Consider the following 17,533-nt stretch of genomic DNA (forward strand, 5'->3'; position numbering starts at 1 on the left):
GACGAAAGGGGACGAAAGGGGGCATGTGCATTCATGTGGGTTCCATTCTTCATCTCCTTGGGACGAAAGGGGGCTTGAGTTCCTTTTTTCTTCTCCTAGGGACGAATGGGGGCGTGGGTTCCATTTCTTCTCCTTTGGACGAAAGGGGGCATGTGGGTTCCATTCTCCTTCTCCTTCTCATTCTCCTTAGGACGAAAGGGGGCATATGGGTTCCATTCTCCTTCTTTTTAAGACGAAAAGGGGGCATCTGTTCCATTCTCCTTCTCCTTGGGACGAAAGGGGCATATGGGTTCCATTCTCCTTCTCCTTGGGACGAAAGGGGGTTCCATTCTTCTTCTCTTTGAGTTCCATTCTTCTTCTCTTTGTGACAAAAGGGGCACGAAAGGGGGACGAAAAGGGCATGTGGGTTCCATTCTTTTTTTTTTGGACGAAAGGGGGCATGTAGAGGGCGTGGGTTCCATTCTCCTTCTCCTTAGGACGAAAGGGACGAAAGGGGCATGTGGAGGGCGTGAGTTCCATTCTCCTTCTCCTTGGGACGAAAAGGGGCATGTGGAGGGTGTGGGTTCCATTCTCCTTCTCCATGGGACGAAGTCATGTGGAGGGTGTGGGTTCCATTCTCCTTCTTCTTGGGATGAAAGGGGAGACGAAAGGGGGCATGTGGAGGGCGTGGGGTTCATTATCCTTCTCCTTGGGATGATAGGGGAGACGAAAGGAGGCATATGGAGGGCATGGGTTCATTCTCTTTCTCCTTGGGTCAAAAGGGACGAAAGGAGCTTTTTTTCTACATGTGGAGGGCGTAGAATGGAGACGAAATGCTTTCTCTCTGCATAACTTTCTTTCTGCATGTGGAGGGCGTGGGTCCCATTCTCCTTATTCAATTCTCCTTTTGTGTTTTTTCTGCATGTGGAAGGTGTGAGTTCCATTCTCTTTTTCTGCATGTGGTGGGTTCCATTCTCCTTTTTTGTATCCTTTTCTGCATGTGGAGGGGAGGGCTCGTGTTCCATTCTCTCTCCTTGTTCCATTCTCCTTGGGACGAAATGAGTTCTTGTAAATTTTATTTTTTTGAGGTCAATCTTGGGACGAAAGGGGGTTCTTATCAATTTTATTTTTTTGAGGTCAAATTTTTTTCTGGTCAATTCAGTATGAATGTGCCCTTTCGTCCCAAGGAGAATGGAACCCACTTGTTCTTATCAAATTTTTTTTTTTTTTAGGTCAACCTTGGGACGAAAGGGGGTTCTTGTCAATTTTATTTTTTTGAGGTCAAATTTTTTTCTTGTCAATTCAGTATTAATATGCCCTTTCGTCCCAGTGAGAATGGAACCCATTTGTTCTCGTCAATTTTATTTTTTTGAGGTCAACCTTGGGACGAAAGGGGATTCTTGTCAATTTTATTTTTTTGAGGTCAAATTCTTTTCTTGTCAATTCAGGATTAATGTGGTCTTTCGTCCCAATGAGAATAAAACCCACGCCCTCCAAAGAAAGTTATAACCAAGGAGAATGGAACCCACGCTCTCGAAAGAAAGTTATAATCAGTAAGCCACATGTCCTTGTCAATTCAGGATTAATGTGCTCTTTCGTCCCAAGAAGAATGGAACCCACGCCCTCCACATGTTATAACCTAAGCCACATGTTACTTAATAGTAGTAGTATTAAGGAGGGATTAATGGGGGCACATGTTACTTAGTAGTAGTATTAAGGAGGGATTAATGGGGGCACATGTTACTTAGTAGTAGTAGTATTACATGTTACTTAATAGTAGTAGTATTAAGGAGGGATTGATGGGGGCACATGTTACTTAGTAGTAGTATTAGTAGTAGTATTAAGGAGGGATTAATGGGGGCACATGTTACTTAATAGTAGTATTAAGGAGGGATTAATGGGGGCACTTGTTACTTAGTAGTAGTATTAAGGAGGGATTAATGGGAACATGTGGGTTCCATTCTCTTTCTCCTTGGGAGGATAGGGGACGAAAGGGGCATGTGGAGGGTGTGGAGGGCTGCATGTGGAGGGCGTGAAAGGTTCTCCTTTTCTACCTTTTATGCATGTGGGGGGCGTGGAGGGTGTGGAGGGCGAGGGCGTGAAAGGTTCTCCTTTTCTGCATGTGGAGAGATGGCGTGGAAGGCGTGAACCTTTTCTGCATGTGGAGGGCGTGAACCTTTTCTGCATGTGGAGGGTGTGGAGGGTGTGGAGGGCGAGGGCGTGAAAGGTTCTCCTTTATGCCCTTTTTGCATGTGGAGGGTGTGAAAGGGGGTTCTCCCAAGGAGAATGGAACCCACGGCCTCTACATGCAGAAAGAAAGTTATAACCAGTAAGCCACATGTTACAAATTTTACAAAATTTTTAAGTTTTTTCCCAAGGAGAATGGAAACCCATGCCCTCTTTCTTGTCAATAAAGAAAGTTATAACCAGTAAGCCATATGTTACTTAGTAGTAGTAGTAGTATTAAGGTGGGATTAAAGGGCACAAAAGGAGAATGGAAATCCACGCCCTTTTTTTTGTCAATAAAGAAAGTTATAACCAATAAGCCACATATTACTTAGTAGTAGTGGTCTTAAGGAGGGATTAGTAGTATTAAGGAGGGATTAATGTGCCCTTTCGTCCCAAGGAGTTGTCAATTTAGGATTAATGTGCCCTTTCATCCCTAGGATAATGGAAACCCACGCCCTCCACTTGCAGTAAGAAAGTTATAATGTTACTTAGTTGTAGTAGTATTAAGGAGGGATTAATGTGCCGGAGCTATCAGGATTATTGTGTCCTTTCTTCCCAAGGATAATGGAAACTCACGACCTCCACATACGTAAAGAAAGAGAATGGAAACCTATGCCCTCCACATACAGAAAGAAAGTTATAACCAGTAAGCCACATGTTACTTAATAGTAGTATTAAGGAGGGATTAATGTGCCTCAAGGAGAATGTTAGTAGTAGTAGCATTAAGGAGGGATTAATGCGCCCTTTCGTCCCAAGGAGAATGTTAGTAGTAGTAGTAGTATTAAGGAGGGATTAATGTGCCTTTTCGTCCCAAGGAGAACGAACCCCCCTCTACATGCAAAGAAAGTTATAACCAGTAAGCCACATGTTAAGTATTTAAAGCGTAAACAAAATATAAATTTTCCACAAAATATAAATTTATTTTCCACGTTATTGTCAAATGCACGCCCTCCACATGCAAAAAGAAAGTTATAACCAGTAAGCCACATGTTACTTAGTAGTATTAAAAGCGCAAACAAAATATATAATATATTAATGTTTCAAGTTAATACCTTCACATTATCCTACATCGAAGAGAAATTTTATTTTTTTGAGGTCAAATTTTTTTCTTGTCAATTCAAGATTAATATGCCCTTTCGTCCCAAGGAGCTCCACATGCAGAAAGAAAGCTACATGTTACTTAGTAGTATTAAAAGCGCAAACAAAATATATAATATATTAATGTTTCAAGTTAATACCTTCACATTATCCCACATCGAAGAGGTAGAAGGAAGTTGTAGTGAATAAATACCTCTTTGTAGTTAACGAGGATAAAGCGTGCGAAGTAAGGAGAGTCACGTGACAAGGTGTACAGACATAAAGGTTAGTGTACTTTTTAAAATTTACAAAAATGCTCATTGAAGAATCGGCGGGCCATGACGTCATGAATCGAAGAATCGGGAGAATCATGACATCACATGGCGATTTACGGCATGGTAGAACCGGGTGATTTTCGATATTTCACTGGATCCAGCTCAGGTCTGCCGGTTCCCGAGTCATGAATTGAAGAATCAGGAGAATCATGACGTCACATGGCGATTTACGGCATGGAATCGCTGGTTCTTCTCTAAAACCTCACGATTTTCGATATTTCACTGGAACCGAATCATGAATTGAAAAATCAGGAGACATCACATGGCGAATTGAAGAACCGTGCGATTTTCGATATTTCACTGGAACCGGCTCGGGTCTGCCTGTTCTCGAGTCATGAATCGAAGAATCAGGATAATCATGACGTCACATGGAGATTTACGGCATGGAATCGCTGGTTCTTCTCTAGAACCGGGCGATTCTTGATATTTCACTGGAACCGAGTCATGAATCGAAGAATCGGGAGACGTCACATGGCGATTTACGACATGGAATCGCCTATTCTTCTCTAGAATCGGGCGATGAATCGAAGAATCGGGAGAATCATGACGTCACATGGCGATTTACGACATGGAATCGTCGATTCTTCTCTAAAACTAGGCAATTCCGATATTTCACTGGAACCGAGTCATGAATCGAAGAATCGAGGGACGTCACATGGTGATTTACGGCATGGAATCGCCGGTTCTTCTCTAGAACCGGGCGATTTCCTATATTTCACTAGAACCGACTCGGGTCTGCCGGTTCTCGAGTCGAATCGAACTCGCCGACTTTTGAATCACTGCTACTAAGTAACATGTGGCTTACTGGTTATAACTTTCTTTCTGCATGAAGGGCGTGGGTTCCATTCTCCTGTAACATGTGCTGCATGGAGGGGGTGGGTTCCATTCTCCTATAATATGTGCTGCATGGAGGGCGTGGGTTCCATTCTCCTGTAACATATGACTTACTGGTTATAACTTTCTTTCTGCATGGAGGGCGTGGGTTTCATTCTCCTTGGGACGCATGGAGGGCGTGGGTTTCATTCTCCTTGGGATGAACGGGGGTTCTCTTATCAACTATTTTTCTTGTCAATTTTTTTTTTTCTTGTCAATTTTTTTTTTTGAGGTCTAATTTTTTTCTTATAAATATTTTTCTTGTCAATTTTATTTTTTTGAGGTCAAATTTTTTTCTTATAAAAAAAATGAAAGGTTTTTTTATCAATTTCGTTTTTTGTCAAATTTTTTTATTATAAAAAAATGAAAGGTTTTTTTATCAATTTCGAATTTTATCAAATTTTTTTCTCATCAATAAAATAAAATTTTTATTATAAAAAAAAATGAAAGGTTCTTATCAATTATTTTTCTTGTCAAATTTCTTTTTTTTGTCAAAAAAATAAAAAGTTTTTGTCAAAAAAAAAAAAATGGTAATAAAAAGTTATTTTCAAAAAAAAAAAAGTTCTTATAAAAAAATAATAATGCAACAAGTATTTTTGTCATAAGAAAAAAATGAAAGGTTTTTTTATCAATTTCGCTTTTTATCAAATTTTTTTCTTATCAAAAAAATTAAAGGTTTTTTTTATCAATTTTTCTTTATGTTAAATTTTTTTCTTATCAATAAAATAAAAAGTTTCTTATAAAAAAGAATGAAAGGTTCTTATCAATTACTTTTCTTGTCAAATTTATTTTTTTTTTTCAAAAAAATAAAAGGTTTTTGTTAAAAAATAAAAAGTAATAAAAAGTTATTGTCAAAAAAAAAAGTTCTTAAAAAATAAAATAAAAATACAACATGTATTTTTTGTCAAAAAAAAGGTTCTTGCTAAAAACAAAAAAAAATGTAATAAGACAAACATTTCTTGTAAAAAAATAAAACGTTTTTATCAAAAAAACTAAAATGTTTTTATAAAAAAATCATTCTTTATTGTATTCCATGTATAATTATATACTTCATCCACGATAGTTCTATAATTTTTATTTTATGCAATGTAATATAATAGTTAAAATAAGTTCATACATAGAAAAAATATCTAAATATTCACATATTGATAAAAAAAATAGAAATTAATAATATAGTATCTCGATTTCTTATTGGATTCCTAAAAAACAACATTTTATAATAAATATTAATAAATTTTTTATATTTTTTTTACAGCTTAATTTGATCTATTCGACCGATTTTTGATCCGAATCGTCGATCCACCGATCCAGATGGATTTTTGGGGTGCCCGATATGAGCCGTAGATCCATTTTTTAAACCAATAGTTCATACTCAATTTTGACAATAACTCCTTCGATAACTTAGGTGCAGCTGGTTTTGATGGACTCACTAAAAATAGTATGTTCACATCATTTATTCATATTCAGGGCCTTATGGATTTACTACTCCAAATGAGGCCGAAGCTTGGGGTTTACTAGAAGGACTGAAAGGAATTATCCAAGGAGACCGTATAGGAGAAGCCAATATTTCATGAAGGTTAAGGTCTATTTTTCATACGATTAGGGGACACTTCGATGGGATTAAATGCTGAAATCCATTGTTACTGGGAGGCTAATGAAGAAGCAGATGCTTTAGCAAAAAGGTGGTTAACTCCTCTTCCTTGATGGCGACCTTTTTCTAGTGATTCTTCCTTCTTTCTCATACATCTTGTAATCTTTTAAAGACTTAATAAAAATCATGTTAATGTTAAAAAAGAAGAAGAGATGCTTAGTCAAAAGAGTTTTAATTGTAGAGAAAGAGAGAGAGAGAGATGAATTTGGCTTATTGCTTAATGGGACATACAAAATCCATTAATGAGATGACATGAGAGAGAGATTTGGAGAGAAGAGGTGATTAGAGAGAGATGAATTGCTTAATCGTTTTTGCTTGATAGTGCCAAATGGATTAATAAGGGGGTACAGAGAGAAAGAGATTTGGGCACACGAGGTCATTAGGGTAAAAGACAGGCACCATTTGACACACTTCACTTATATTAACCAATCGAACAAGAAAGCAAGTGGATCAGAGGCTTGGGAACAGAGACGAGGTTTGGGAAGGTTGCGAAGCTAAGGCATGGCCTCACGCTACCGACCCTAGCAACAAGTACCCTCTCTCTCTCTCTCTCTCTCTAAAATGAATAAACCGTGTGTTTTTCCCCGCTCTTTTCCCCTTTCTGCTCAGATGCACTAGCCGTTACTCTTTACCGAATAATCCTCTTCCATTTCGCGCCAAATTCCTCTAATGAACCTAGGGTTTTCCCTTTCAATTTTGCAGGCTACAGCTCGCCAGCAGAAGTCTAAGAAGAAGAAGAAGAGGAGGAGGATGACAATTAGGGTTTTGAACCTACTATTCTGTAGAAAAATGGGACTGGAGGTTGCAAAGGGGGCAAAAGTTGGGGTTTTGGAGTGTGACTAAGAAGACGGGGAAGAAGAAGCTAGGTTTTGGCCTTACATTTCTATGGAGACATGGTCTGGTTAGGTAGAAAGCCGGAGCTTTTAATTTGGGGGAAAAGATTAGGGTTTTGATTTTCTGTTATGGGGACGCGAATTCCAGTTCCGCATTACAATGTGCGGTCTTCAGACTCGTTTATAGCGGGTTCGTTGCATGATCTCAACACAGTGGATGCGAGGCCTGGCGAAATCGAAGGGATAAGCGATGTTGATAGAGATGCAGTTACAGGAGATACATTGGAGAATGAAGATGATTCAAATTCAGCTGTGAGTTTACTTATTTGCTTTTCTCCTTCTCCTTTTATTTATTTTTTTATTTTTTTTATTTTTTTTAGTTTTTTATTTTATTTATTTATTTTATTTATTTTTTAACTTTGCCAATGTCTCAAAAAGTATTCTCCTTTTTATTTATTTATTTCCTTTTATTTTTGGCTTTTTTCTTCGCTGATGTCTCAAAAAATCTCTTTATTTTGGTGACTTAATGGGTGGATGAGCATCTGTTGTGTTCATATGCGTAAATGGCCAAATCCTTTTTGAAATATTGTGAGCTTCTTTAGCTGGTAGATTTCTTATACTATATAAGCAATATGAATGATACAATTGAATGCCCAAAATTACATGATCCTAACAAATTTCTTAACATTTTTTATATCTAATGACATTCCTGTCATTTCTTTGGCAATCCTAACATTGTTATTCCTAGTGGTTCTTTTTTCATAAGAGTAGGATCTCTTTTTGTGCTAAATGGAAGGTGAAGATCTCTTTCTTTTACGATTATTTCTTAGAAATAATGGCTCATTGTATCAATAGCTGACAAAAAAAAAGGAAAACAAAAAGGGTTTTCTCTATAAACTTCATTTTCCTTTGTTCAGTCATGTTACTTAAAGTGTTTCTTTACATTTCTTGAATACTTTGATGGTATTGCAGCTTGAACTTGTTGGTTTTGAAAGCCATCCATTGGTTTTCAATTTCGACAATCCACTGGAAATTCTACTAGCCATGTTGAAAGAATAATTGTAATACGATAAAACTTTATGTGGGAGCTTTTTGGCTAAGTAGTTGTAGAAGTTGTTTTTTATTTTCTAAAAGAATATAAAGTAACCATCATGATTTTGTGATTTTATTTCTTGTTAATCTACTGTGATAAAATGTTTTTTCATGTGAATATTTGTGTCCTGTTGTTTCAAGATATTGGCTTCTCTATCCTCTGGAAAATTTTCTTCACATAATGACTCTGTCTATTAGTAATAGTGTCTTTTTATTAGGATTGTATACATGATTCATATAGGAGTTCGTTGCCATTGCATGGCGTTGGTGGAGTGCAAGATGATCAGGCTCCCCTTGAAAGTAGTGAATCCTCAAGGCCACCCTATGATATATTCTCACTCGAAGGTGATTTCTATTTTGTACTTCTTTTAGCTTTACCAAGTGCAATTTATTAGTTGGAATATTGATTCTTGCAAATATTTGTGAGACAGATATTTTGCCAATTGAAACAGCAAGAGCAAGGTTTTTGCAATTTATTGCGGATCATTTTCTTCAAGAACATGTGATTGAGGTTCCAGATTGCTCAAATGTAGATTACACTACCCAATCTGGACAAGATAATATTAACAAGAGAAAATCAAGGGGAACCCAGTATGAAGGGGACCCGAGGTTTGTCTTACCCTTGATGTATGTGGCTAACTTATACGAGACATTAGTGAATGATGTGAATTTGAGGCTTGCTTCTGTGAATGGAGTTCGTGAGAAGACCATGGGTGTAGCTCTTGAAGCAGCTGGTGGATTGTACAGAAGGCTTGCAAAAAAGTTTCCTAAAAAAGGTGGAACATGGCTCTTGACTTTGCATTTTAAGTGACATTAGAGGGCTTTCCAAATTAGTTTTGTGCTTTACGTGTGACTTTTTGTGATATTTGAACTACTCAGTGACTTTTATTCTATGGTTCCGTAGGACCTTACACATTTAGGAGACGGGAATTAGCTACATCTGTTGAGACAAGATCACGATTCCCAGAGTTAGTGATACAAGAAGAGAAACGTGTTCGTTTTGTGGTCGTTAATGGTTTGGAGATTGTAGAGAAACCGAATAACATCCTTCCTGAGGATGCTGATTGGTAAGTTCTGATAATCTTACACGCTGAATACCTAGAATGATTCTCCTTCTCGTGTCATACTTTCTTCTGTGTTGGACAGCTATGCATTACTTACAATGTTTATAAAAAAGAAATATCGATCTTTCTTAGAATCTTTTAACATATAAAAGCACATCACTTTACTGCTCTTTTATGGAGGAAGATCTTGGGTGATGGTTGTAATCAGCCTTTTGTCTTACTTGATATTAATTTCCTTTTTCAAATTTGTTTTTTGTAGCATTTTGTCCATAATTTGCGGAAGAATGTTTTGTATGGTTCTCATGATGGCATCTTAGGAGTTGTGAGGTTTTGATGTAAGGGAGATTGTGCAAACTTTGCTATCCCTATGATTTTTGAGGCAATAAAGATTTTCAAGGATTGGCAGATGTTGCAAACTTGCTGGTAGTATTTCATTAAAATCAATGGGCATGTAGTTATTCATATTATGGTCTAGCAGGTTTTGTGAGTTAACTGAGTTTTGGTTTCTTCTATATGAGCATAGATGAATTCAAGTTGATCTTTTGTTATTCAGCTAGTAGCTATCAGGGTTAACAATCCTGAAGAAGGCACATCTGTGCTTGAACCTTGCCTGTTCTCTGTTGGTTATTCAGCAAGGGAATTACATTCTCTGGCTCAAGCTACAAGTTTCCCAGACACAGCTGCTGCAATGTTAGAGTCTAAATTCTTTTGAGTTGGTTGGTTTTGATCCACAGCTCTCCTTGTGACATTAACAAATACAGTTGCTCAATTCCAATAGTGGAATCTTCCACTTTGTGGCAAGTGCTGAGAATATAAAACATCCTAATTTTCTTATGAGCCATATGTTTTCCTAATGCCAGAAGAAAGGATAAGTTATTTCAGCAGTATTCATAATGCATAAACATTCATGATCTCCTGCATATTATTACTGTTGGGCTATTTTTTCCAAGTATTTAAACATATAGCTCTATCAATATTTATGTTGTGCCATTTATATCTGTCACGGGTAATTTTTTTCTTATTGTGGACTACTATTCTCTCTTTTTACTTTTTCTTTTTCTGGAGTATCCAAGAGTGTTTGTTTCTTTATATCCTCGATGACCATCTTGTACTGCTCTGGTTCAGGTTCAGACGCATGACTGGCCGGCATGAAGTGGCTATCTCAGCTAGAGACTACAAATTTTATTCACCCAGGCATAAATACAGACGCCTCTCCCAGCATTCTGTTTCTAATATTCCAGGGCTTTCAGTGAGTTTGTTGACCAATTTGACACACAATGTAGTATTGGGCTTGTTTGTTAGTGGACTTTTGATTATTATTATTATTATTTTTTCCATAAATGCAGGCATTCCCCAGTGCAGAGGGTTCTTTAGCGCTCGTTACAGTTACAGGGGCACGAAATCCTGTCAATGAAGTAAGATTCCTTGTTGTTCTTGTAAGATTATCTTTGTGGAATCTAGCTTATGTTTAGTGCCATATCATATACATTGGAGAGATTTAGGTAATTCATGGTACTTAAGTAGAGGGAAGTTTGTGGAATGCCTGGAATGTGGTTACATTGTACAGGATGTGGTGTATCTTGCATGGCTTTTGGGTTGTGTTTTGTGGTTCTTGGATCTACAGTCGTAAGGCATAAATCCAGCTATTGCCAATTTTCAATCATCTGGGTCTGATGTTCACAAGAGAAACTGTTTCTATTTATTCAATTTCTATGGTCTTTTGATTGGAGATATGATTGAGCATTTGTCCTATTGTCAGTCACTACAACTTCTCGTATGGCTTGGTATGCATTTATATCGCCTTTTTAGTTGCGGTTTGTGGGTTCCTGTATCTACAGTCATAGCCCCTACCATGGCTAGTTCGCAGTCATCTGTAACAGATGGTGTCAACAGAAACTGTTTCCTATTTGTTCAGTTTCTATGGTCTTGTGATGGAGACATGATAGTTTCAATGGTGAAACCTTCATACATATATCTATAAACAAGGGAAGAAGAGAATGAAGCTTGCTTCTTCTTTTTTCGGTCCATTTTATTATCACTGACTACCATAGGAGCCAGATTACCTACGTACCTCATGGGCAGGGGAGTGGAATGAGGAGCATTTGGGGGTAGGTGAATATATCTGATATTCATTGCTCGTCTGTGTAATGTGGTGCATTCTTACGATCTCTCTATTTCTTTCATTCAATGCATTGATTTTTATTTTACAAATTGCCATTCACCCTTTTACTTTACTGAGTCCTTTCCTGCATTTGCTTGCGACGCATATTCCAATGGTATGGCACAATTTCCATCCTATTTATTTGTTATCACCAATTAATATCTTATTTTCTTACGTACCAGTTTCATGTTTTTTATCCTAAAGTTTCTATCCCTAGCATTCAATAGTTGATTGAGTCCAGCATTCCATATCAGGTTCTTTTCTATATTTAGGTGCCATGGTGCACCACTGTCATAGGCTCTTGGCAAGTTTGGAATGGCAGTTACTGGCGATCGTTGCATTCAATAAATCTAGGGAGCCTTCTTTTCCTTTTTCTTGGAAAATATAAAAATTCTGGGGCATCGTTTGTAGTTTGGTGTGGTTATTGCCATTTTCCTTGTTATAATTACATGAGATAACCATGATATATATGTGTCCTCAATTTGCCAGCCACAAAGCCAGCAGCAGTCTCCAGTCAAACATTTGCCAATATTATCACCACAATCCCAGCTTCATCAGCCAATGCATCAAAGCCAACACACGAGTCACTTGTCTCATTTGGGCCATACGCATCAATGTTGTACAAATTCTTCTCATTCATCAGAGACCTCCCATGCTCATCACTCTCCAACCACCATGCCACAGCATATGTGTTGCATACAACCCCACTCTGGATCACGTTTGAATGTTCTTGTGAGTATATTTCTTGTTGATAATCTCATTGTTGTTTCTGAAACTTATTTTTGTTGTTCATCTTTTTAGTGTTGCTTGCATACTTGGATTGATGTTTGTAATAGTCTGACTTGTCTGTGCTTGTACACTCAGAACTATACATAGCTCAATCCACCTCCCTCTTAGAGCACATTGTCACTAGGTAGGGGCTTTCGTGTTGTTTGCCAAGGGCGGAGAAGAATTTAGAATACATGGGTATTTCTTAACCTAAATGGGGCCCTTAAATGCAAGCCGATGACTAGCTAATGCTGTTTTTTTTAATCATTATCTTAGTTTCAATAATGGTATGGAACATTAGCTTCTTGTTAACATTTGCCATTTTGACATTGTTGCCCTAGTGTGGTAAAATTTTGTTCTGCTCTTCACAAAATGACATAAAATCCTGTTTTCTGCCCCTTAAAATAGGGGTGTTAATTGTGCAAAATGGCACATGCATTTTGGCAAACCATATTACATGGTCCACTTTTGCTTGACCGTCCCCAGCTCAGTTTACCCAAGTACCCACTCCAAATTACCTTACTGCTAATCTTGTTTGTGCTTGATTATTTATGCAACTCGTTCACTTTTGCAACTTTCCTCTTTTTAAGTATTTTATCTTGTTTAGTAATTGCTAATGCATTTCATGATTTTATTTTCAGCCAACAAGTCCTGCCAAGTTCTGTGATGAATGTGGGGCAATGTATTTGAGAGAGACCTCCAAGTTTTGCTCAGAATGTGGAGTTAAGAGGCTAGGCACTTGACCCATGCCTATTTATTATTGCTCGAATTTTGAAAATACTGAGAAGCCATGCTTTTCTATGATCCCCTTGAGCTTTTTGGGCACAAATAAACAAAAGATGCTCAAGTTCTTTGTGATCGTGTATGCCTTGGGGTTACAAGTAATGTAAAAATTCGTGTAAAATCTTACGTATTGTCATATACACTGTGCATAAGAAATCTGTAGTTTCATAAATGGTTTGGGATCCTAAGTTGCTCGATTTTGTTTTTAGCTTGCATTTTTAATCTAATAGATATTAGTGTTGTGAATGAACAACTTGGGGTCAGAAAGAGTTTATTTAATGAAACCTTGGGAATTCTTCTAAGGATCTTAAGCAGTGAATGATCTCATGATGGAAATATATAGTTTTTCTTCACCCTTCCCACTTTCTGTCAACTTAGTGCAATTTGGTTCTTCGACTTTGTTATGGCTTACACATGTAATTGGTATTAGAGAAATATTTTTTTTGGAATTTTATGCATGATTAGATCTGTGTATTGTGTTGTGTTGTGTGTGTGTGTGTGTGAGAGAGAGAGAGAGAGAGAGAGAGAGAGAGAGAGAGAGTTGTGCTTGTCAAACTGATTTGTGTAAATGCAATGCACGTCTCTCTCTCTCTCTCACAAAAACAAGAAACTCCCCAAAACTCTGGCACAGATCAGTTCTTGGGTCTCTGCTGTTGATGAGAAAAGACACTGGGTTTCTGTGAACTTTTAGGAGTTTTTCACCGCTTCTAATTCTTGGGTTTCTTCCAAATTCACTAGAGGAGCAAACCCCATTTAAGAACCACGACTTTTTGCTCTTTTTTCTACTGATCTCCTATTTCGAAACAAAGAGATGGCTTCTAAGCTCCTCTGACCGACATACCGATGGTCAAGATGGACTGGATGCTCCTCCAAGTTTTGAGTTGAGGTTTTTGGTTACAATTGACCAACGTATCCAAAATCGGATAAACTTTTTTCAAGATTTTGTTGGAAATAAACTAATCAGTAAATTTTTGTGTCCTTAGATGGGATTGTACATTGTGAGACCATTTTCCCTTGGTAGAAGAGATCATAATCACTTGCAGCCAACAAATATTAAATTTGACAAAATAGCATATACCCAGCTACCTAATTTATATTCAAAGGTGAAAGGTGATTGTGACCTTGTATCAAAGGTAAATATCTATTGAGCCTTTTCCCTAGTCTTTTAGGTTTCAATTAGTAGTTTTTGGTGAATGTTAAGGACATGACGATGGTTTGGCATTTGAGAAATTCAGACACTCTTTATTGGTTTTTTATGTTGAAATCTTACTGTATTAAGTATTTCAACGTCACCTAAACTCACAATGCCCCATGTGTCTAAGAACATGTGTCTCCTCAAACACCAATATTGGGGTTGGCTCAATTGAAACTTGTAGCCATGTCAAATGTTGTTGTACGTGTTTCTATCTTTTGCAATGTATAGATATTCCAAGGCAAATTGTATTGTTCGTTTTTTGTGAGGTTTGGTTTTGCCAGTACGAAACACCTTCCTACAAGGATAGATGAACTCACAATTCTAATCAAATTGCACAAGAGCACAAAATTTATTATATGACCCCATATGGAAAGAGCCAAGAAGTAAAACAGAAAACCCTTAATGATGTTATAACTGACTCGACTACAAGTATTTAAATTCAAGGGTGGCGCTATGAATGTCATAATTGCCCATGCGAATTAGACAATCTGTACAGAGATAGACACTTATAACATGCGGCGTTTTAAGACTTGGAATTAGGTTTTGGATTTCCCAACCTGGCAATGGGCCAAGCCAGCCCTGGCCTAGTTCCTACTGGGCGGACTTGATCCTGGTCTAGCCCTGAGAGGGCTGAAGAGGCCATGGCCCTATCAAGATCGGGTAGGGCAGGGCAGGGCAGGGCAGGGCAGTTGCCAAATACAATAAAAAAAACAAAGAAAAATAAAAAATAAAAAGGGCGGGGCTGAATAGGCCTGTGGCAGACTTGGTCCAGGCCAGCCCGGCCCTAGCTTTTTAGCGCTGGAATGACATGGATGGGTCGGGCTGAGCTAACGAGCTGATTTTTAGTCCACCCCTCCTCCTCTTATACCAATCTAGATCTGTAAATCAATCGATGGGATTCAAGGAGTGGAGGGATCCAAGTTGCCTACCTACTAAGTCCGATCTAGACTACAATCTAGATTGTCGGCTTTTAATAGCCTAACATTACAAGTGTAGAGACCCTTTGAACATCGACTGTTTTTATTCAATCCTCAACATTTTCTTTTCTTTTCTTTTTTTGTTTTTTGTTTTTTTTGTTTTGGATTTGGTAGAGAACACGATTTGGAAATTTCTTTTATAAAGTTCAGCATATAGGTTGAAGAGGTTACATGCCCAGAATTTGGGATCTCCTAGATTGGATTTTCCCTGAAGGATTAATGAACAGAGTGCTCCCTCTGGAACATGAAATATTTTGGGAAACGTAGATATGAATATTCTAAACTCACACATCCATACGGTGCATGGAATGTGCATCTCATATGCTGTGGAGCCTGGGCTAATATATAGACTTGTTTAGTACATGTTCCTGTGGAGTGTGGGCTAATATATAGACTTGTATAGTACATGTACAAGTGTGTATTTGTATTCGTGCTTCTTAAAATGTTGACAAATACCATACAAATATTGTACACACATCTGATTGAAAAGTACAATGAAAAAGCTTATAATTTTATACTATTGAAGTAATGTGCACTTTATTGGTCTAAAAGAAAGTGTTCTAAATTCTGAAATTGACCTCAAGACGCGTGGATATGATAAAAAAAAAATAAAGAATTTTAAATCTTAAAATTAATGGATCTTGTAACAAATTATATAGGCTGTCCATTTTCAAGATTTTCAAGTATGTATAAGGCTAATTGACCTATAGCACTTTTAAAATTTTAATTTTTTTATCTATGGATAAAAATATATTTTAAACCCATCATAATATTTCTGCCACCAAAATTACATCTCCAATCATATTTTAGAGGTGTGCCCTACTTCTATAGTATAAGAAGGAAGCCATATACATGCCTCACTCAAAATAAAATATCTACATACACAAGACACACACATGTACACGCTTTTCTTGGTTGCAGTCCAAGCTTGCAAAGCATACAGATGGCAAAACATTTGTAACTACGAAGTTTAATCGAGAAAAAAAAAGAAGAAAAACACGAGGCTTTTCTGGAGAAGTTTATATTGTAGTTATACCTTAATATTAATGAAGTTATTATATAATAAAAATAAAATAAAAACTAAAATGGGTAGGGCCTGTCGATGTAAGCATGACTTGCTACTGCTACAAATATTAAGAGCCAATAAATAAAGCAACATGCGAAGGATATGTTCTTTTATATTTTACTCGTTAGAATGCATTTTCACAGGTGCAAAAGGACCTTTGCCTTTTTCTTTGTTTGAACTTTAATGTACTTTTCACCACTCCAAAAAAATATATAAAATCTTAATGTATTTTCACTTGGGCAAGGGGTTTTTTATTTCTCACAAAAGTCTTTTTTCTAGGGATATTTAGAGATGAGATTATTTTATAAAAATAGTATTTATCTTTTGTATATGAAATATCACAATTATTTCCACCCATTAGATGTCCAATTCTACGAATTTTGTTTTGAAACTTTGTATCTTCAATGTCATTCTTACAATCACCCATTTTGAAATTTAGAGAACAAAAATGATACCATCTCTATGTACAAAAATAAATGATATCTTTATCGATAATCTCTTTAAAATATCTCAAAAATTTTGAATTTTACTTTGATGTCCCTTTTTTTTTTTTTTTTTTGTCTAAAATGCCCTTATTAACTGGGTACTCTCACTACATCAGTATGTTAAAGTTGGTTATGTGAAAAATACTGTTCGGTAGTGAGAGTACAAACATAAAAAAAAAAGGCAATAATTATGTGCTAAGAGAACCAAACATGATATTTAAATGAATAAATTTATTTGGTACCCTCTTAATATCAAAAGGTATACATATATTCAATATTCTCAGTGCCAAAACGTATCTTTCGCAAAGAACTACCTCCAAAACAGCCCCAAACTGAGTCTACCAATTTAAAAGGCATTTTGACAAAAACTAAGTCATATTCAAAAGGAAAAGTATATATATAGAGACCATTTACTTTTAGGAAAAGTTTATATAAGGATAGAACCTTCTAATATAGAACTACGGATGCACCTCAAAAATCCATCGAAAAAAGTAATTTTAATGTTGAAAAACCCTTTGATTGATCATCTCGACATCGAGATGTATGACCATGAAAAATAAAAAGATTTTAAGTCTCAGAAATAGTGTATTTTACAACATATTATCTACACCATCCATTTTCAAGATTTTCATATGTTTATAAATCTACTTGATTTTAACTATTTTTAAAATTTAAAATTTTATAATTAGATATAAAAATAGATGTTGAGATAATCCTAATAATATTTTACATCAAAATTATATACCATGATAAAGAGATCATGCCATTATTGTCCTTTAGTTTTCAAATTGGATGGCTATGAGAATGTCATTGATTAAACTCGTATAATTTAACATCTAATGATTAGGAATAATTGTGACCACCTTGTAAGAAAGATAAATAGCCTCACAATTTACAATCCCAATGCAATAAAATTTTTTTTTTTAAAATTATATATATATATATATATATATATATATACTTAA

The 17,533-nt window shown here is 36.5% G+C and overlaps 1 protein-coding gene across 6 annotated transcripts; it reads left to right on the forward strand.

Moving 5' to 3' along the window:
• The first annotated feature begins 6,321 nt into the window (after positions 1–6,321).
• Positions 6,322–13,147, forward strand: LOC18437729 (PPR containing protein). 6 transcript variants are annotated; one of them, XM_006847929.4, is made up of 9 exons: positions 6,322–6,675; positions 6,847–7,289; positions 8,288–8,414; positions 8,501–8,845; positions 8,974–9,136; positions 10,259–10,382; positions 10,480–10,548; positions 11,784–12,026; positions 12,704–13,147. In XM_006847929.4, exons 2-9 carry the CDS (start codon positions 7,107–7,109, stop codon positions 12,803–12,805), a joined length of 1,356 nt encoding a protein of 451 aa, XP_006847992.1. In that variant the 5' UTR covers positions 6,322–6,675; positions 6,847–7,106; the 3' UTR covers positions 12,806–13,147. The 6 variants fall into 6 exon arrangements, 4 of the variants coding, with proteins under 4 accessions (XP_006847992.1, XP_020525338.1, XP_088703268.1 ...); XM_020669679.2 differs by having other exon boundaries at positions 6,442–6,675; positions 8,311–8,414; XR_016041044.1 differs by having other exon boundaries at positions 6,487–6,675; positions 10,259–10,327.
• Positions 13,148–17,533: the final 4,386 nt, after the last annotated feature.

This window comes from Amborella trichopoda, chromosome 9 (genome assembly GCF_054954075.1).
Source record: "Amborella trichopoda isolate Santa Cruz 75 chromosome 9, AtrichopodaSantaCruz75HAP2 v2.0, whole genome shotgun sequence".
Classification (NCBI taxonomy): Eukaryota; Viridiplantae; Streptophyta; class Magnoliopsida; order Amborellales; family Amborellaceae; genus Amborella; species Amborella trichopoda.